Consider the following 21,115-nt stretch of genomic DNA (forward strand, 5'->3'; position numbering starts at 1 on the left):
CCCACCTCAATATCATGATATACCAGGTCAGTACGACCAGGTACATCTGTGAACAAATGTGCAAACTCAAAAATTAGGCTGGATAGTTGTCCTTGTTGTTCCCTCGTCAAATGACCTAATTTCTCATCTAAATTACTCAACACTTCTGTGTTCGTCAATCTGGGACAAGCCTGGTCATCAATGTTATCAAACTTCACACCGGCCTCAACCTCAGGATTCTCTTGCACCCCGACTACAGGTGAGACAGGTGAGACAGGAACCATTTCTTCCACAGGCTTCCTCTCATGATATTTCTTCAGTCGGTTGACATGACACAGCGGCCGCTTTTTCTGTCGGTCGGGAGTTGTCACCACGTAATCTGTTTCATTAACGCTCCTTTCGACTGCATAGGGACCAAAATACCTCACTTGTAGTGGCTGACCTGGAACAGGAAGCAACACTAACACTCGGTCCTCAGGACTGAAATTTCTTATCTGAGATTTCTTGTCACGTCTCACTTTCATTTTTTCCTGTGTCACTTTCAAGTTTCTTCTTGCAACTTCACAAGCCTTTGCCAATCTGTGCCTAACCGTTGACACATACTCTACCACTCTTGACTGTGACTCCTCCTGTAGCCACTGTTCTTTCACTAATTTCAATGGTCCTTGCACTGCGTGTCCAAACACAAGTTCAAAAGGACTGAATCCCAATGACTCCTGAACAGATTCCCTCGTAGCAAACAACAATAAGGGTATTCCCTCATCCCAATCCTTGTCACATTCAAAACAATACGTTCTGATCATATTCTTCAATGTCTGGTGAAACTTTTCCAAGGCCCCTTGGCTCTCGGGATGGTAAGTACTTCATATTACTTGTTCCACTCCCAACAGGTGTACCACTTGCTGAAAAAGCGTCGACATGAAATTGGAAGCCTGAACAGATTATATGACCTTAGGTCGGCCAGCCAAAGTGAAAAATGTAATCAAGGCCTTCGCAATAACTGCCGCAGTAATTTTTCTAAGAGGCACTGCCTCTGGGAACCTTGTGGAAGCGCACATGATGGTCAACAATACTACTAATGTCCAGCCTTAGTTTTAGGTAAAGGGCCTACACAGTCAATAATGACTCGGCTGAATGACTCTTCAAAAGCTGGAATTGGTTTTAAAGGTGCGGATGGGACTTTCTGATGAGGATTTCCAACCAGCTGGCAAGAATGGCAAGATTTACAGAAATCCGCTACATCACGTCGCAATCCTGGCCAGAAAAAATGTACCAATATTCTGTCACAGGTCTTGTTCACTCCAAGGTGCCCGGCCAAACGTGTCTCATGCGCCAAACTCAATATCTCCTTCCGGTACGGTGGTGGCACCACAATTTGGTAATGAACCTTCCACTCATCGTTTGCTGGCACCTCCAGTAGTCTCCATTTTCTCTTGAGTATTTCCCCTTTCATGAAGTAACCAACAGGTATCTTCCCAGACTCTTCCTCTGTAATGGCTTTACCAATTAAACTCCGGATCTCCGAGTCTCCGTGTTGTTTTTCAACCAGTCTCTTTCGGACCAGCACTGTTTGCTCAACCTCGTTCCCAGAGGTCTCCGACGGCCACTCCATTTCCTCTTTGGTTCCAGATGCCACCTTTTCCTTAAGTTCGTTGATGTCTGGACAGTGCCGGTAGAACGGCACAGTAGAATGGCGCAGACCGGACAGTGCTGGTAGAATGGCACAGCCTGCACAGTGCCGGTAGAATGGCACAGCCCAGACAGTGCTGTTAGAATGGCACAGCCCGGACAGTGCTGGTAGAATGGCACAGCCTGGACAGTGCCGGTAGAATGGCACAGTAGAATGGCACAGCCCGGACAGTGCTGGTAGAATGGCACAGCCTGGACAGTGCCGGTAGAACGGCACAGTAGAATGGCGCAGACCGGACAGTGCTGGTAGAATGGCACAGCCTGCACAGTGCCGGTAGAATGGCACAGCCCAGACAGTGCTGTTAGAATGGCACAGCCCGGACAGTGCTGGTAGAATGGCACAGCCTGGACAGTGCCGGTAGAATGGCACAGTAGAATGGCACAGCACGGAGAGTGCTGGTAGAATGGCGCAGCCCGGACAGTGCTGGTAGAATGGCACAGCCTGGACAGTGCTGGTAGAATGGCACAGCCTGGACAGTGCCGGTAGAACGGCACAGTAGAATGGCGCAGACCGGACAGTGCTGGTAGAATGGCACAGCCTGCACAGTGCCGGTAGAATGGCACAGCCCGGACAGTGCTGTTAGAATGGCACAGCCCGGACAGTGCTGGTAGAATGGCACAGCCTGGACAGTGCCGGTAGAACGGCACAGTAGAATGGCACAGCACGGAGAGTGCTGGTAGAATGGCACAGCCTGCACAGTGCCGGTAGAATGGCACAGCCCAGACAGTGCTGTTAGAATGGCACAGCCCGGACAGTGCTGGTAGAATGGCACAGCCTGGACAGTGCCGGTAGAATGGCACAGTAGAATGGCACAGCACGGAGAGTGCTGGTAGAATGGCGCAGCCCGGACAGTGCTGGTAGAATGGCACAGCCTGGACAGTGCTGGTAGAATGGCACAGCCTGGACAGTGCCGGTAGAACGGCACAGTAGAATGGCGCAGACCGGACAGTGCTGGTAGAATGGCACAGCCTGCACAGTGCCGGTAGAATGGCACAGCCCGGACAGTGCTGTTAGAATGGCACAGCCCGGACAGTGCTGTTAGAATGGCACAGCCCAGACAGTGCTGGTAGAATGGCACAGCCTGGACAGTGCCGGTAGAACGGCACAGTAGAATGGCACAGCACGGAGAGTGCTGGTAGAATGGCGCAGACCGGACAGTGCTGGTAGAATGGCACAGCCTGGACAGTGCTGGTAGAATGGCACAGCCTGGACAGTGCCGGGAGAACGGCACAGTAGAATGGCACAGCACGGAGAGTGCTGGTAGAATGGCACAGCCTGCACAGTGCCGGTAGAATGGCACAGCCCAGACAGTGCTGTTAGAATGGCACAGCCCGGACAGTGCTGGTAGAATGGCACAGCCTGGACAGTGCTGGTAGAACGGCACAGTAGAATGGCACAGCACGGAGAGTGCTGGTAGAATGGCGCAGCCCGGACAGTGCTGGTAGAATGGCACAGCCTGGACAGTGCTGGTAGAATGGCACAGCCTGGACAGTGCCGGTAGAATGGCACAGTAGAATGGCACAGCACCGAGAGTGCTGGTAGAATGGCACAGCCCAGAGAGTGCTGGTGGAATGGCACAGCCCGGAGAGTGCTGGTGGAATGGCACAGCCCGGAGAGTGCTGGTGGAATGGCACAGCCCGGATCGGCAAGAATTAACCAGTACGTACTACGAATGTTTTCTCAATAGATGAAAAAACCATGCCACCAAAGAAACAAAATATTGGCAGGAAAACAAGTAGCACATCGCAAACACGTGAAGCCAGAGATGTGGAGAGCCAGGAGCACCAGCACAAGCGTCGACAGGATACTGATTGCTCTTCCCAATCTGAACCAAAACCAAGGCCTGTGTAATGACACAAGACTGATCTTCATCAATGCACACAATATCCGACGACATGGGTGCAAACTCTCTTCTGGTGAACATGTAAGCAGGATTGTTCATATCCCCCATATAACCTTACAGAGATGTTAAATCCAATCCCTGGGGATATTATGACAAGCAAACAACAGTTGGAATCTGTCTGGGGCTCAGAGACAATCCTAAAAAGAGCCCTCAGAACAAAACTTTGAGAACAACAACAAAACTTCACAGCTTGGTCCATGAATCGTGATCCTTCACCAAAACGGAGGTGTATACTTTGTGAACCCTGAGAGGACTCAGATCCACCTTCTGAAACAACCGAGACGCACCTTTTGGAATATTAGTTGTATTTGATGATTTTGCAGAATTGCTGGTGATCAATGGGGTTGCACTGCTGGTCGCTTCTGCAGCAAAAATATACAGACAAAACATAATGAATTTCAGGAGATTATGCTGTATAATATTAGTAATCCTATATAATACATGTTGACCATAATCCCTAATTCCATTCGTACTAAATAAACTGCTTGATAAAAAGAATTGCTTGGGTGTGAAAGAACATACGTATGATGAATGCACGAGTTCCTGGCATGCAAGAGGGGTGCAGGTGCTAAGATTTTTCGCTTAATCTAAGAACACTACCAGAGATACAAATTGGGATGATCACGTGATGTGAGATGAGAGCTCCGACGTCCTATAAAGTTGTGGTAGAAGTAAACTAAACAAAACTATAAGGGCACTCGGTAGAGAGCACACCTCCGCCAGGCTGAACAGTTTATGTTTTGTATCCCACTGATAGGTCGGATCGGGATCCGGACCTGAACCAAGATCTAATCGGCTTGTTCTTATCACCTAACCAACTCATCCACCTAGTTTTGTCATAATCCATCCACAACTTTTTGAAATATGCCAAATATCGTTTTTGGCCCTATCACTCAATTGTGAAGAATCACTTTAAAAATTAAATAATTCTCCTATCCGGATCCGTATTCAGATCGTCACCAAAATCGAATCGATTCATGCCTGTTACACACCCAACCTGTCCACCACTTTTCGTCCAAATCCGTCCACCTTTTGAGATATCGTGCTATATATCGTTGTAGCCCAATCACTCAATAGTGAAGTCACTGTCAATGGTAATCACTTTAGAAAATTCTCTGATCTGGATCCGGATTCAAATCTTCACCAAAACGGAATCAATTCTTCCTTGTCACATACCCAACTTGTCCACCACGTTTCGTCCCAATCTGTCCACAACCTTTTGAGATATTCTGTTCACAAATAAACAAACAAACAGGGGTGTGAAGTGTGGTGCTGCGCACACAACTTGCTTGCCAAAGAGGTAGGCCACAATGCGTTTGATAAAACCAAAAGAGTCTTTATTACGAAAGCTCGAACTGCAGCACTGAGCGGGCTCGAGCTTAGAGCACGCATATATGTGCCGAGGCCACGCCTAGTCCCCGGGCGTGGCCGCTCGGTCGAAGGGCGGGGCATGTACCATCGGTCCCCACCTGGGCGCTCGCGCCACCCACTGGTGCGCGGAATTATTACCCCTTGTGCCCACCACATGCGCCCCCCCAGAATTCCCACGCACCTGAAGGGTGCGTTTGCGGGGAAGCCGGATGACCCGGCCGAAACGCCCCCTGGCGATGGGTGCAGGGCTGGGGGGTAGCGGGCCGGTGGGGCTGGGGGGTGCCGGGGGTCCGACCGCCAGGGGGCGGCCTTGACGCAGAGCTGCTGGCGGGGGTGCCGGGGGTCCGACCGTCGGGGGGCGGCCCCGACGCGGAGGCAGAGCTGCTGGCGGGGGGTGGTCCGGATCGAGGTGGGCCGGCTTGAGGCGGTCCACGGAAATGCGATCCGGGGCACCGCCGATGTCGACCGTGAAAAATTTGACCCCGGTCTCCAGCACGCGGAAGGGCCCGTCGTACGAGGGCCGTAGCGGTGCCCGGTGGGCGTCGTGCAGGATGAACATGTACTTTGCCGTGCGAAGCTCTGGGGCGACGTGGGAAGGCGGGCAACCGTGGTGTGCCGTTGGCACCAGGGCGAACCTCCGGGCGGTCTCCTGAAGGGCGGACCGCTGTTGCGCCGTGGATCAAGGAGCCATGGAGTCGGGGATAAATTCACCCGGTACCCGCAGTGGTTGCTCCGAAGACCAGCTCCGCCGAGGACGCGCGCAGGTCGTCCTTGGGCGCCGTCCTGAGGCCCAGCAGGACCCAGGGGAGCCTGTCGACCTAGCCGCCGTCGCGGAGGCTGGCCTGGAGCGCAGCCTTCATGGAGCGATGAAAGCGCTCGCACAGGCCATTGGCCTGGGGGTGGTAGGCCGTGGTGTGGTGTAGCTTCACCCTGAGTCCTTGCGCCACCACGGCCCAGAGCTCCGAGGTGAACTGGGGACCGCGGTCGGACGAGATGTCCGAGGGGGAACCGAACCGGGCAACCCAAGTGGCGATAAAGGCTTGCGCCACCTCAGCCGCAGACGTCGCCATCAATGGAACGGCCTCCGGCCACCGTGTGGTGCGGTCGACCATGGTGAGGAGGTGGGTGAACCCTCGCGTGGGGGCAGAGGTCCCACCAAGTCGACGTGCACGTGGTCGAACTGCCGCTCGGGCACTGTAAATGGGGCTAACGGTGCCTGGGTGTGGCAGTGGACCTTTGCACGCTGGCACGCGAGGCACGTCCTGGCCCAGTCGCGGATGTCCTTCCTGAGGCCATGCCAGACGAACTTCGCCCGATGAGTTTCTGGGATGCCCTCGTGCCAGGGTGGGACAGGCCGTGGATGGCGTCGAACACCGGGCGCTGCCAGCCAGCGGGCACAATGGGGCGAGGCCGGCCGAGGGAGACGTCGCATAGGAGAGCCGTGCCCGCGGCGTCGAACGGCACCTCGGTGACGTGGAGGCCCGTGACGGCGGTCCGCAAGGCCTGGATGCCGGAGTCGGCGGTCTGGGCCTTCGCCATCCGGGCATAATCGACCCCGAGGTGGACCGCGTGCACGACGGACTGGGAAAGGCAATCCGCCACCGGGTTGTCCTTACCCGCCACGTGACAGATGTCCGTCGTGTACTCGGACACGGCAGAGAGGTGGCGCTGCTGCCGTGCCGACCATGGCTCGGCGACCTTGGCCATCGCGAACACAAGGGGCTTGTGGTCAACGAAGGCCGTAAACGGGCGGCCCTCCAGCAGATGGTGGAAGTGTCGGACCGCCAGGTGGAGCCCGAGCACCTCGCGGTCGAAGGTGCTGTACCGGCGTTCGTGCGGGCGAAGCTGCCGGCTGAAAAACGCCAGCGGTTGCCAAGCACCACGCACCCATTGCTCGTGCACCGCACCCACCGCGTAGTCCGACGCGTCGGTGGTGAGGGCGATCGGTGCATCGGGTGATCGGTGCATCGGGCGCCGGGTGCGCCAGCATGGTGGCGTCGGCCAGAGCCAGCTTTGCGCCCGCAAACGCCGCGGCCATCGGCTCCGACCATGCGATGTCACCTTTGCCCCTGCTTGGCCCGAAGGGCCTCGTGCAAGGGGCGGAGGAGCTGGGCGACTTGGGGTACGAAGCGGTGGTAAAAGTTAACCATGCCCAGGAACTCCTGGAGCCCCTTGATCGTGCGGGGCCACGGGAAATCCCTGAACGCCTCCACCTTGGTCGGTAAAGGGACGGCCCCATGCTCTGTGATGGGGTGCCCCAAGAAGTCGATGGTGGCGATGCTGAAACGGCACTTGGCGGGGTTGATGATTAGGCCATGCTGGCCCAGGCATTCGAAAAGCGTGCGGAGGTGGAGCAGGTGCTCCTCCCGGGACGTGCTCGTGACTAGGATGTCGTCCAGGTAGACAAACAGGAAAGGTAAGTCGCGCAAGACGCTATCATGAGCCACTGGAACGCCTGAGCCGCATTCTTCAACCCGAAGGGCATCCTGAGGAATTTGAAGAGGCCGAAAGGGGTGATGACGGCCGTCTCCGGGACGTCGTCTGGTTGGACGGGGACCTGATGGTAGCCCCGAAAGAGGTCCACCTTAGAAAACACGGTCGTGTTGGCCAACCGGGCGGAAAAGTCCTGAATGTGTGGGACCGGGTAGCGGTCGAGGGTGGTGGCATCGTTGAGCCGGCGGTAGTCCCCGCACGGCCGCCATCCCCCGCCGGGCTTTGGCACGATGTGCAGCGGAGAAGCCCAAGCGCTGTTGGAGCGCCGCACGATCCCCAGCCGCTCCAGTGTGGCGAACTCCGCTTTCGCCACCGCAAGCTTCGTGGGCTCGAGTTGGCGTGCCCGGGCATAGACCGGCAGCCCGACCGTGGGGATGTGGTGCTCCACCCCATGTTTAACGGCCACCGCTGAGAAGGTGGGCCGTGTGAGGACCGGAAAACTGGCAAGGAGGCGGGTAAAGTCGTCCGCTGCCGGAAGCGTGCAAACGAAACTCGCCGGGATGGAACCCTCCAGCAAGCCGCTTGGCAAGCCGCTCGGTGAGCTGCTCAGTGAGCCGCTCAACGAGCCGCTCAGCAAACAAGCGAGCGAGCTAAAGGTTTCGGCCTGGATGAGCCGTCTGCGCTTCATGTCGACCAACAACCCATTCGCACATAGGAAGTCCGCACCAAGCAATGCCATTGGCACGCTGGCGGTCACGAACAACCATTGAAAGCGCTGCCCTCTGAACCGCAGGGAGAGGCAGCGCTTCCTGAATGTGCGGATGGGTGTACCGTTGGCGGCAAGCAACGCGGGGCCCTGGCCCACGGTTTGCTTGTCGGATGTGGAGGCGGGGATGACGCTTAACTGCGCTCCTGTATCGCAGAGGAAACGGCGCCTGGACAAGGTGTCCATAATGAATAGGAGGCTGTCGGAATGGCCGACGCTCAGGGCCGCTAATGAGCGCCCGCCTGGTCGTTTCCCGACTTGTGAAAAGAGCATGGCGGGCGACACGTCCGAGCCTTGTGGCCGAACCTGGCATGGAAATAGCACCCGGCTTGCGGCGGCGGGGGCAGCGGTGGCCGCGGCGGCCGCGGTTTTCTCGGCGGCGGTGGTGGTGGTGGGGGTGCGGCAGCGGCCACGAGGGACGCTGTAGCATCTGCCTCGGGATCCACGGCGGCAGCACCGTAACTCGACCGCGTGTCACAAGCCGTGAAGAACTTGTCGGCCTCTACGGCCAGGGCGCGGGGTTCCCTTATGTTGGAACCGGCCAGTGCGAGGCGTACCTGTAGAGGTAGCTGGCGTAGGAAAAGCACCCGAATAAGAAATCCGGGGCTTGGTCACCCAGCAGCGACAGCATATAATTCATCCGCACGGATGGTCGTGTGTCGCCGAGTTCGGGAAGGTCCAGGAGGCGGTTGGCCCGTTCGATCTCCGTGAGGCCGAACGTGGCGATGAGGAGACGTTTGAGCGCCCCATACTTGTGGTCGACCGGCGGGTGCCGCAGGATGGACACGACTCGGGCGGCAGTGCCGGGCCCGAGGGCGGCGACCACGTGGTAGTAACGGGTCTCGTCTGCCATTATGCCTCGAAGCTGAAATTGCGCTTCGGCCTGCACGAACCACACATCGGCCTGTGCTTCCCAAAACTCTGGGAGTTTTACCGCGACGGCGTTGTTGGCCATGGCGCGTTCGGTGGTCAGCAACGGCTGAACCAATGCGGGTCACCAGTGAAGTGTGGTGCTGCGCACACAACTTACTTGCCAAAGAGGTAGGCCACAACGCGTTTGATAAAACCAAAAGAGTCTTTATTACGAAAGCTCGAACTGCAGCACTGAGTGGGCTCGAGCTCGAGCCCGCATATATGTGCCGAGGCCACGCCTAGTCCCCAGGCGTGGCCGCTCAGTCGAAGGGCGGGGCATGTACCATCGGTCCCCGCCTGGGCGCTCGCGCCACCCACTGGTGCGTGGAATTATTACCCCTTGTGCCCGCCACAGGTGAAAACATAACCTCCATATCCACCTTCGGTCGCAGAGGTAATCACCTGAAAACATTAATATACACTATTAAACAAATAAATATTAGTAATAAACAATGTGAATTTTGTACATTTTCGATGGTGTTGGTGAAGAATGTAAGATTGTGTGAAAGGTTGGTGTAAGGAAGATTGTGTGAATGAATGAAAGATTGATGTGGTTGAAGGAGCTGTGCTCCAACTCAAATCGAAAGAATGGACGCGACAAAAAGCTGGAATTCGTCTGAGTTTCTTTATTGCATCAAATCAACTAGGGTAAACTGAAAAGCCCGTTTATCGGGCAGCATTATATACAAGCACTCGAATATCTCATGCCGGAGCGTTTGCCCTTAAAAGGCGCGACTGGGCGTGTCCGGGAGACCTGGGCGAGTCTGGACATGCCCGGGAAAGGCGAGACTGGGTGTTGCAGGACGGGCCGGGCGTGCCTGGACATGCCCGGGAACGGCGAGACTGGGTGTCGCCGGACGGGCCGGGCGAGCCCGGGAAAGGCGAGTCCGGGCATGCCCGGGAAAGGCGAGACTGAGCGTCTCCGGGCGGTCTGGGCGAGCCCGGCACAGCGATCGCTCCGTGGTTGCGTCCTCGGCAGGTGTAAGGCGATTGTGTATGTTCAGCGGCAACCGCTACACACGCCCCCCCAGAATCGACTTGCACCGGCAGGGTCAATTTAAGGGGGGTCCTGATGACCCGGCCGAAGCGACCCCTGGAGGGTCGTGGGGGGGGGGGTGTCCGTTGTGGGGGTGGGTGGTCGAGCTGGAGGCACCGTGGACGGAGGGCGGCCTCGCCGCGGAGGAAGGGCCAACCGAGGTGGTTGGTCGATGTCCACGTGCGCCGGCTTGAGGCGGTCCACCGAAATCCGGTCCGACCTGCCGCCGACGTCGATGACGAAGGACTTGTCGTCCCGTCGCAGGACCCGAAAGGGCCCGTCATACGGCGGCCTGAGTGGCCTCCGGTGTGCGTCATGACGCACAAAAACGTACTCCGCTGTGCGAAGCACTGGGCGGACGTAGGACTGGGGGTCACCGTGGTGGGACGTTGGCATGGGGGCAAACCGTCAGGCGGTCTCATGGCGGTCCGAGCGCTGGCGAGCTGCGGACCAGGGACTGGTAGCGTCGGGCACGAATTCGCCCGGGACGCGTAGCGGCTGGCCGTAGACCAGCTCGGCGGTGGATGCCCGGAGGTCCTCCTTGGGGGCCGTGCGGAGGCCCAAAAGGACCCACGGTAGCCGGTCGGTCCAGCCACCGTCCTGAAGGCCGGCCATGAGCGCGGCCTTCATGGAACGGTGGAACCGCTCGCACAACCCGTTGGCTTTGGGGTGGTAGGCCGTGGTACGGTGGAGCCTGACCCCCAGGTTGCGGGCGACCGCACCCCACAGCTCGGAGGTGAACTGCGGCCCGCGGTCCGAAGAGATGTCCGCCGGTGCGCCGAAACGGGCGACCCAGGTGGCGATGAAAGCCTGCGCCACGTCAGCGGTGGTGGTGGAGATGAGGGGAACGGCCTCCGGCCACCTGGTGGTCCTGTCCACCATGGTGAGCAGGTGTGTGAAACCCCGTGATGGGGGGATGGGGCCCACCAGGTCCATGTTGACGTGGTCGAAACGCCGTTCGGGCACGGTGAAAGGTGCCAGCGGGGCCTGGGTGTGTCGGTGGACCTTGGCCTGTTGGCAGGCCGTGCAGGTGCTGGTCCAATCGCGGACATCCCGTCGAAGGCCGTGCCAGACGAATCGTGCCAACACCAGCTTCTGGGAAGCTTTCCGGCCCGGGTGGGAAAGGCCGTGGAGGGAGGCGAAGATGCGGCGCTGCCAGGTAACAGGCACGATGGGGCGAGGCTGGCCCTGGGAGACGTCGCAGAGCAGGACAGTGTCCGCGAAGGGGATGTCGGCCAGGCGGAGGCCCGTGTCCGCCGCCCGGAGGGCTTGCACCGTGGTGTCGGTGGTCTGGTCAGCCGCCATAAACGTGAAGTCCACGCCGAGGTGGACCACGTTCGCGCTGGCCCGAGAAAGACAGTCGGCCACGGCGTTGTCTTTGCCGGCGATGTGCCGGATGTCCGTGGTAAACTCCGACACGGCGGAGAGGTGGCGCTGCTGGCGGGCCGACCACGGCTCCGTGACTTTGGCCATTGCGTAAACCAACGGCTTGTGGTCGACGAAAGCCGTGAAGGGTCGGCCCTCCAGGAGGTGGCGGAAATGGCGAACGGCCAGGTGTAGACCGAGGAGCTCGTGGTCAAACGTGCTATATTTGAGCTCGTTCGGCCGGAGTTGCCGGCTGAAAAAAGCGAGTGGCTGCCAAACCCCGTTCACCCATTGCTCATGTACGGCGCCCACCGCGTAGTCAGAGGCATCCGTGGTGAGGGCGATGGGAGCGTTGAGCACCGGGTGAGCGAGCAGTGTTGCGTCAGCGAGGGCCCGCTTTGAGCTTGAAATGCCGCGTCCATGGCTACGGACCAGACGACGTCATGTTTGGCCGGCTTGCCCCGGAGGGCTTCGTAGAGGGGCCGCGTGAGCTGAGCAGCGCGGGGCACGAAGCAGTGATAGAAATTCACCATTCCGAGGAACTCCTGCAGGGCCTTGATGGAGCGGGGACGCGGAAACGCGGTGATGGCCTCGACCTTGGTAGGCAGCGGCACGGCCCCGTTCTTGGTGATGTGGTGGCCCAAAAAATCAACGGCCATCGTGCCGAAGTGGCATTTGGCCGGGTTGACGATTAGGCCGTGCTCACTGAGGCGCCCGAACAGTGTTCGGAGGTGGAGGAGGTGCTCGGCCCGGGACGCGCTGGCGACGAGGATGTCGTCCAGGTAGACGAAGAAGAACGGCAGGTCGCGCAGCACGCCGTCCATCAAGCACTGGAATGCCTGAGCCGCGTTCTTGAGGCCAAATGGCATTCGAAGGAATTCTAATAAGCCGAACGGCGTGATGACGGCCGTTTTTGGGACGTCGGGCGGCCTGACAGGTACCTGGTGGTATCCACGTATCAAATCGATCTTTGAAAAAATGACCCGTCCTGCCAAACGGGCGGAGAAGTCTTGAATGTGCGGGATCGGATACCTGTCAGGGGTGGTAACGTCGTTAAGGCGGCGGTAGTCGCCACATGGGCGCCAGCCGCCCCCCTGCTTCGGTACGATGTGTAGTGGCGAAGCCCACGCGCTATCGGAGCGCCGCACGATGCCGAGGTGTTCCAAAGCGTCGAACTCGGCTTTGGCCATGGCGAACTTGGCTGGGTCGAGGCGGCGGGCTCTGGCGTAGACCGGTGGGCCCGTAGTTGGCATGAGGTGCTCGATACCATGTCGTACCGCGACGGCCGAAAACGTCGGCCGCGTGAGGGCCGGGAACTCCGCGAGCAGGCGAGCAAACTCGTTCGCCGCCGGGAGGGCACATGCTAGCTCGGTCGGCGCAGAGCTGCTCAACGTGCATGCCAGGGAGCTGAAGGTCTCGGCGTTGACGAGGCGACGCCGTTTGACGTCAACCAGCAGCCCGTGTGCGCAGAGGAAGTCGGCGCCCTGCAGAGCCATGGGCACGTTTGCGGTCACAAAAGTCCAATGAAAGCGCTGGCTGCCGAAGCAGAGGGTGACGTTGCGCGGGCCGAAGGTGCGGATGGCCGATCCGTTGGCCGCCACCAAGGAGGGGCCGCAAACCGCGGACTGCCTGTCCTGATCGGAGGTGGGTATGACGCTAAGTAGGGCGCTGGTGTCACACAGGAAGCGCCGTCCGGACGCTTTGTCCCTGATAAAAAGTAAGTTGCCCATGTGGCCGGCGCTCATGGCTGGTAATGAACGCCGGCCCGGCCGTTTCCCGACTTGCCGAAAGTGCACGGGGGTTGGCATGTCCGGGCCTTTTGTCCGAACCTGGCATGGTAATAACACCACACCTGGTCAGGTGGAGGCCCCATTCGTCGTGTTGGAGGCGGTCGGCACGGCGTAGCGGCTGCTAATTGTGCCGGCAGTTCGGCCGCCGACCATGCCGGGTGCTTGGGCGCCATGGGCATTGCTTCGGACGGCGGCGGGCTCCAGGTCGCTGCCCCGATGCGTTGGCCTGCCGAGGAGATCTTGTCGGCTTCCCTGGCGAGGGCGCGGGGATCCATGATCTGCGTGCTTGCCAGGGCGAGGTGTACCTGGCTAGGCAGCTGACGGAGGAACAGCTCTTGAAAAAGAAAATCCGGGGCGTGCTCCCCGACAACGAGAGCATGTAATACATTTGCTCGGACGGGCGCGTGTCGCCGAGCTCGGGCAGGTCGAGCAGGCGCCGTGCGCGTTCCGCCGATGAGAGGGTGAAAGCGTCGAGGAGGAGCTTCTTGATCGCGCCATACTTGTCAGCGGCTGGCGGGTGCTGGAGGAGGCTGAGGGCGCGGGCCGCGGTGGCTGAGCCGAGTGCTGCTACCACATGATGGAAGCGGGTGTCGTCGGCGGTGATGCCTCGCAGGGCAAACTAGGAGTCCGCCTGGGCGAACCAAACCGCCGCGTGAGCCTCCCAGAAGGTAGGCAGTTTGAGGGCAACTGCCGTGTCCATGTCAGTAGGTCACCAATGAAGGAGCTGTGCTCCAACTCGAATCGAAAGAATGGACGCGACAAAAAGCTGGAATTCGTCCGAGTTTCTTTATTGCATCAAATCAACTCGGGTAAACTGAAAAGCCCGTTTATCGGGCAGCATTATATACAAGCACTCGAATGTCTCATGCCGGAGCGTTTGCCCTTAAAAGGCGCGACTGGGCGTGTCCGGGAGACCTGGGCGAGTCTGGACATGCCCGGGAACGGCGAGACTGGGTGTCGCCGGACAGGCCGGGCGTGCCTGGACATGCCCAGGAATGGCGAGACTGGGTGTCGCCGGACGGGCCGGGCGAGCCCGGGAAAGGCGAGTCCGGCATGCTCGGAAAAGGCGAGACTGAGCGTCTCCGGGCGGTCTGGGCGAGCCCGGCACAGTGATCGCTCCATGGTTGCGTCCTCGGCAGGTGTAAGGCGATTGTGTATGTTCAGCGGCAACCGCTACATGGTAATGAATGAATGAAGGTAGAGAAGGAATGAAGGGAGAAAAATAAATAGGGGGAGAAGACGGAAGAAGGCAAATGGCGGATTGACAAGATGTAGCGATGTGGAGTTGGATTAAAGACTGTGAAACCAAGAATGGTTTCCTGATGTGAAAGTACGGTTTTCCTGGTATGGAGGAACATTATGTTGGCGACAACGAGAACAATGGCGCACAAGTTGGACTTACTGGCTCCACGACCGTTTGACATTGGTGACGAAAACAATACTGCACAGTGATGGAGAAAATGGCGCCAGAGTTCGGAGTGCGGTACAACATGGCCGCGGTGAACATTACCGAGATGGAAGAAAACATGCTGTCCTGCTGCACATCGCCGGTGACGAGGTAGGCCTACAAACCATCTTTGAGACTCTCACCGATACGGGAAATGATTTTGACACGGGATTTTGAGCAGTATGATATGATGCCAATGAGGCAATAAAAGATCAAACTGACCAACATGCAAATTCTTAGAATTTTAGGTCAATTGGGTGAAAATTGGTGATTTTACGCAACTTTGAACTTTGACCTTTTGATCTAAAAAAAAATCAGCTTCTCGCTTTTGATTGGTGAACCAATTCTGTGACCCAACATGCAAATTCTTAAAATTTCAGGTCAATTGGGTGAAAATTGGTGATTTTACGCAACCTTGACCTTTGACCTTTTGATCTAAAAAAAAAAATCAGCTTCTCGCTTTTGATTGGTGAACCATTTCTGTGACCCAACATGCAAATTCTTAAAATTTCAGGTCAATTGGATGAAAATTAATGATTTAATGTGATGCTGACCTTTGACCTTTTGACAAAATTATTAATTTGCCTTCTCTGTGTTATAATAAAGCTTTGGTGAAAATTTGATGACAAATTTCAAATGGTAAAAAAGTTACGTGTACACACACACACACACACACACACACACACACACACACACACACACACACACACACACACACACACACACACACACACACACACACACACACACACACACACACACACACACACACACGTGATTACAAAACCCGTGTCCTGCTGTGCAGGGGACGGACTAATCATAAATAAATGTGCATTGCCATGGCTGCGCAGACGTCTCCTTTGTGAACTGGTTTGAACATATAGAGCCGAAACTAGGCAAGGAACAGCTCAGGCTATGGAAGTATCTGTGACTCGAGCCGCACAAATGGAAACTTCAAATCAGCAAACTTCTTGGCAAACTTCAAATGTTACACCCCTAAGATGAAAAGTTTCACCTGTTCGATGCTTACGACCCTCAAGACCCCTAGAACCGTTAGACCTTTTATAAAGACCCTTAATACAACCCAGACCCATTAAGACCCCTAAGACACCTTATTATAACAACAACAACAACACAACAGGCATTTTAAGGCCATTTTCCCTGCTAGAGCGGGGGGTAGCCTTGCGGTCCCCATGACAATCTTCTCCATTTTGCCCTATTTTCTGCATCTCTCCTTGTTAACCCCCTTGCCCGCATTTCTTCTTCCACCATCTTTAGCCAAGTCTTTCTCGGTCTTCCCCGTCCTCTATTTCCTTCTACATTCATTTCCATTGCTCTTCTCAACCAGTCACTTTCATACTTCCTCAACACATGACCAAGCCATCTCGACTTGTTTCTCTTCACAGCATCAATCACAGACTCTATTCCCATCATCTTTCGCAATTCATCATTTGTCTTCCTCTCTCTCAACGATACTCCGCACATCCACCGAACCATTCGCATTTCCACCCTTTCCAGCCTTCGTTGCTGCTCTACGTTCATTACCCATGTCTCGCTCCCATAAATCATAACACTTCTCACACATGCAGCATACACCTTTCCCTTCAGATTCAACGACACTCCCCTCCTCGTCAGCACGCCACTCAGTTCCCGAAACCTCTTCCATGCACATCTCACTCTAGCAACCGTTGCCGAGTCTGATCCACCTTCTCCATTCAGCATGTCTCCTAGGTAGCAAAATGTTTTCACACCTCCCATCTTCACACTGTCTCCAAGATCCAACTCAACATTTCCTCCATCTGCAGCTCCCTCTGTGCACACCTTACACTTGAATGTAGCTGCCACACTGGTTTAATGACCCTCTCAGACCACTACATTTTTGATGAACCCACTCAGCGCACATTGTACATTGAATGGAGTTCACTCCGACACCCTTCCTGCACATAGCACATGGCCACTTCCCAGTTCTTTCCACCTCACCACATGCTTTACCACTTGCCATCACCTTCGTCTTTCCGATATTCACCTTCAGACCTTTTGTCTCCATACATTCCTTCCACTTGTTCATCTTCTCCTTCATTCCATCCATACTTTCTGCAATCAACACCAGATCATCTGCGTACAACAACTCCCACGGCAAACCCTCCTTGTAAGTATAACCCTATGACCCTGCAGACTCCATAGACCCCCCTTAGTACCTTGTATCTGAGGGCCTTGTGCATTAGCACTTGAGGTTCATCAGTCAAAGTCAAAAGGCCCACCATTGGTAAACCACCTCAGTACCAAGCTAAGAAGGCACAGAATATAATTAATTAGCAAAAGTACCCGTCCCCAGTAACGGGAAAAAATAGTCATGGTGGCGAGAATAACCACAGAAGATGGCAGCCAGGGAAATGAAATCCATCCTGTAGTGCTAAACTTCACCAAAGGTGGCGCTATTCAAACCAAGTGCAACAGAGAGGAAGTACACCCCATCATTTTCCCTGGGGGTTTCCCAGCAGCTCAAGGAGCCGCTAACCAGCTTTAACCTGGCTGGTACAACCGTTTACCTATGTGACAAATTTGGTCCAAAATCCGTCCAGAGGTGTAGGAGTGTACATACACACAGACAGACAGACAAACAGTCAGACCGATCGACACTTGTAGTTGTAGATTAATTCAATGTCTTTTTCTTTTCTTTTTTTTCAGATTCTGCTCAACCTGGTTAGTAGTATTGTGACAAGTTCCACAAGAAATAGTAAAAGCCCCAAGTGGCAAAGAGAAAAGCACCACGTGACACTCGTGACAGAGGAAACAGTGTCCATGACAACAATTTCACCCGGTTATAATCAAATGGGTTTTTTTTGTGATTTTATTCCTGCCAAACCTCAGGAATTTTTCTAAATATCAGATTGAAACTTACAAAGCTTATTTCGATACATGTGTAGTATATGTGTATAAAATATGGTCAAAATTAGTCAAAGGTCAAGGTCAATGCCATCCAAAACATGTGAAACACCTATTAGGTGGCAATTACAAAATGTATCAACCAAATTTCTTATGCACAACATTCCATCACGTAAAACACTGGAGAGGCCAAATTTTCCAAATTACGAAATTGCTGTTTCCATGGCAACTATTGTTTGTTTGGATTTTTCACGTATCGTGCTAAACACAACATCTTTCTTTTTGTTATTTGCAAAATCGAAGATTTTTCAAGTACCGTATATTAGTCAGTCAATTTTGTTATTCTGTCTGTTTGTTTATCTGTCTGTTTGTCAAAATCCTTTGTTGTCTTTAAAATCCCTTTGTTCATCGTCCAAGGGAGAGGGGGGAAATCTTGGAGGTCTCCTGGCTCCCGATTGGTGGAGCCTGTAACTCCGCCCCTTTCACCGTGATTGGTGGGTTTCTGAACCTGGACACCATGGTGTGCCTTGGAGCCCGGTGCAATGCCTGGTAGCTTATCCCTTAAAATTGGAGGACCTTTCCCCAACGCATGACATAACACAAAATAAGGGGAAGGGACTAAGATAATGGTCTGCTATGAGATAACTATTCTAAAGGACCTGTATGGTGGTTGCCATTACTTTTTAGTGTTTTCTCAAAACTACAATATATATATATATATATACATATATATGATTATCTAATAATGATATCATAATAGCACAATTATACATCTTGATGATCAAATAATTGTTTATGATTGAACTTAATGATAATTGCTATTCAGAAGAAAGTTCATCAAAAGATCTCGTATCGGAATACTTTTGACGTGGTCGGGAAGATGAAAGAACAAGCGGTACAGAGATGGCATTTGATTTGAAGAATACAATTGTTAAATAAAATCACCAATTAACATCATAACATAATTATCATGGCCTCCGTCTTTATAACCAATTCGGTTATTCTGGTTAAATGGAGGCGTGATCGAACTATTCCATCACATCGTGTTCACTGTTATCAATTTATATATTGAACTGAAATCACCTGTTTAATCAACCCAGGTACTGTTTGTTACCTTCATAGTTGTTTTTATTGAACGAATCCACATCCCAGGTTAACCCCACATAACTTACCAACCACCTCCAGCCTGGTTCCTCCACCACAATCTCCATATGATCCTTGACTTGTTCTGATCCTGATAACACAGAAATAATCTCCAGAGTCGTTCACGTTGAGCTGGAAAATCTCCAGAGTGAATCTTCTTCTTCTCAGGTTCGAATGTTCTTGTATTTCATGAACAGTTTGATTCGCACGGTTAATGTATTCCTCTGATGCAGATTTTCCAGAGAAAACTGTTTTCCCTGTGGAGGGGTTGGGACAGTGTTTGTACCAGTACACGATGGGATCATGTGCAATGTACACCTTGTGTTTATATGTGTAATTGCTCTTCATGGAGACGTCACAGTGGAACTCGGCCCGTCCGTTCACAATGGCAGTGGTTGTGGTTATTGGTTGGAACACAGAGAGATGGGCAGATGATGGTGGTGTGATCTCCATGCAACCACAGTGGTCATGATCCAGGGTCTCTGGGGTTGGTGTGGGGCGGGAATGAAGTTTAAATATTATTATATATTTATTCTTCATTAAATTCATTCTGTTTATGCGCAATTTAATAAACTAGGGCATGCCCGTACTATATATATATCTAAAAGTATATCCCCCCCCTCTATTTACATGCAATGGTTTGGTCCAAAGCGAACGGCTTGCGAGTACGGTGACAATCCCCCCCCCCCTCTATTTACATGAAATGGTTTGGTCCAAAGCGAACGGCTTGCGAGTACGGTGACAATCCCCCCCTCTATTTACATGAAATGGTTTGGTCCAAAGCGAACGGCTTGCGAGTACGGTGACAATCCCCCCCCTCTATTTACATGAAATGGTTTGGTCCAAAGCTAACGGCTTGCGGAGTTTGGTAAAGAAATCGCCATCGCGTGCACAAATGCGCAGGAAAGCGAATGAATCGCAAATTAGTTTTAATTAGTTTTAAAACATAGTTTAACGCCCGAGCGAGTTTAACGCAATCGCAAATCGCATCGCAAAGCGAAAGAATCGCAAATTAGTTTTAATTAGTTTTAAAACATAGTTTAACGCCAACATAGCGCCAACATAGTTTGCCGATGGGAAATAAATGAATACGCTCTCGTACGTGGGTGCCCGTTCCTTGCCAAAAAAAAAAAAAAACGCTACCCGTACGCTCTACCCCGCCCGTACGCCCGTAAACAAAAAAAACAACGCTCTTCGCTTCCGCCCTTCGCTCTGACTGAATTGGGAGAAATAATGCGCATAAGAAATCGAGAAATTATTATTTTCTCCGGAAGAAATCGAATTACGAACCGTAATGGCGCACGCGCTGGGCTCGGCTCGCTGCTCGCTCTCACATCGGCCACGCCTACGCAATAACGCGTTCTGTGATTGGCTGCCGGAAGTGCAGTCCTCACTGTCCGGAAGGTCGCAAATCGCAGTTACGATGAATCGCAAATTAGTTTTAATTAGTTTTAAAACATAGTTTAACGGCAACATAGTTTGCCGACGGGAAATAAATGAATACGCTCTCAAATGTGCCATCCGAGGCAGAGTCTGTTCGCCACGTTCGGCACACGTGATAGCTCGCTGCCCTCTGATTGGTTGAATCGTTTTTTGGACATAGCTCGGTAACTACTTCTGCGATTAATTTAAAACCTTGAAAAGGCACATCCTCGGGTCCCCAGCAATATACCTGGCAAGTTTCAAGTATATCGGACCGGTAGTTGTCGAGAAACAGCGGTCACAGACAAACATACATACAAACATACAAACATACAAACATACAAACATACACACAGAGATTGCTGGAATTATAGATAGATGTGATGTCATGAACATAACCTTGATGCGAAATTATACTTTTTGTGATGTTAATGTTCAAGTCATGCCAAGTATGTCTTGTGTTTTAAATGCATTTAAAAATAAATCAGAATGACCATCTTGTGTTCCTCACGAACAACACGTTAAACCAGCCAATTGGGGAATGAGGTGAGTGGGGCATGGGTGGAGTGGGGGATAATTTGAGTGATAAGCTTGTCTGCGTCTCTATAAAGGAACTTGTCATCATAGAGCAACGGAGTAAGCATGGCATCAATAAACTCTTTGTCAAAATTTAAATCCAACCATTCAGCCCGTGGGCTCACAGGGTTACACTGCACACTCATCCACCTGGTAATCTACTCCGTTGGGATGCACATTCACCCACCTAGTAATCTACTCCATTGGGATGCACATTCACCCACCTAGTAATCTACTCGGTTGGTATGCACACTCATCCACCTGGTAATCTACTCCGTTGGGATGCACATTCACCCACCTAGTAATCTACTCCATTGGGATGCACATTCACCCACCTAGTAATCTACTCGGTTGGTATGCACATTCACCCACTTGGTAATCTACTCGGTTGGTATG

General features: G+C 53.6%; 1 protein-coding gene across 1 annotated transcript in view; it reads right to left on the minus strand.

Moving 5' to 3' along the window:
* Positions 1 to 21,115, minus strand: part of LOC137423441 (uncharacterized) — a 419,740-nt gene that overhangs the window by 28,099 nt on the left and 370,526 nt on the right. Inside the window, exons 4-5 of the mRNA XM_068110625.2 lie at positions 18,751 to 19,203; positions 3,860 to 3,934 (exon numbers count right to left, since the gene is read on the minus strand). Of these exons, the coding sequence (XP_067966726.2) occupies positions 3,860 to 3,934; positions 18,751 to 19,203 (528 nt within the window). The remainder of the gene's footprint in view (positions 1 to 3,859; positions 3,935 to 18,750; positions 19,204 to 21,115) is intronic.

Source organism: Myxine glutinosa, chromosome 1 (genome assembly GCF_964187855.1).
Source record: "Myxine glutinosa chromosome 1, kmMyxGlut1.1, whole genome shotgun sequence".
Taxonomy (NCBI): Eukaryota; Metazoa; Chordata; class Myxini; order Myxiniformes; family Myxinidae; genus Myxine; species Myxine glutinosa.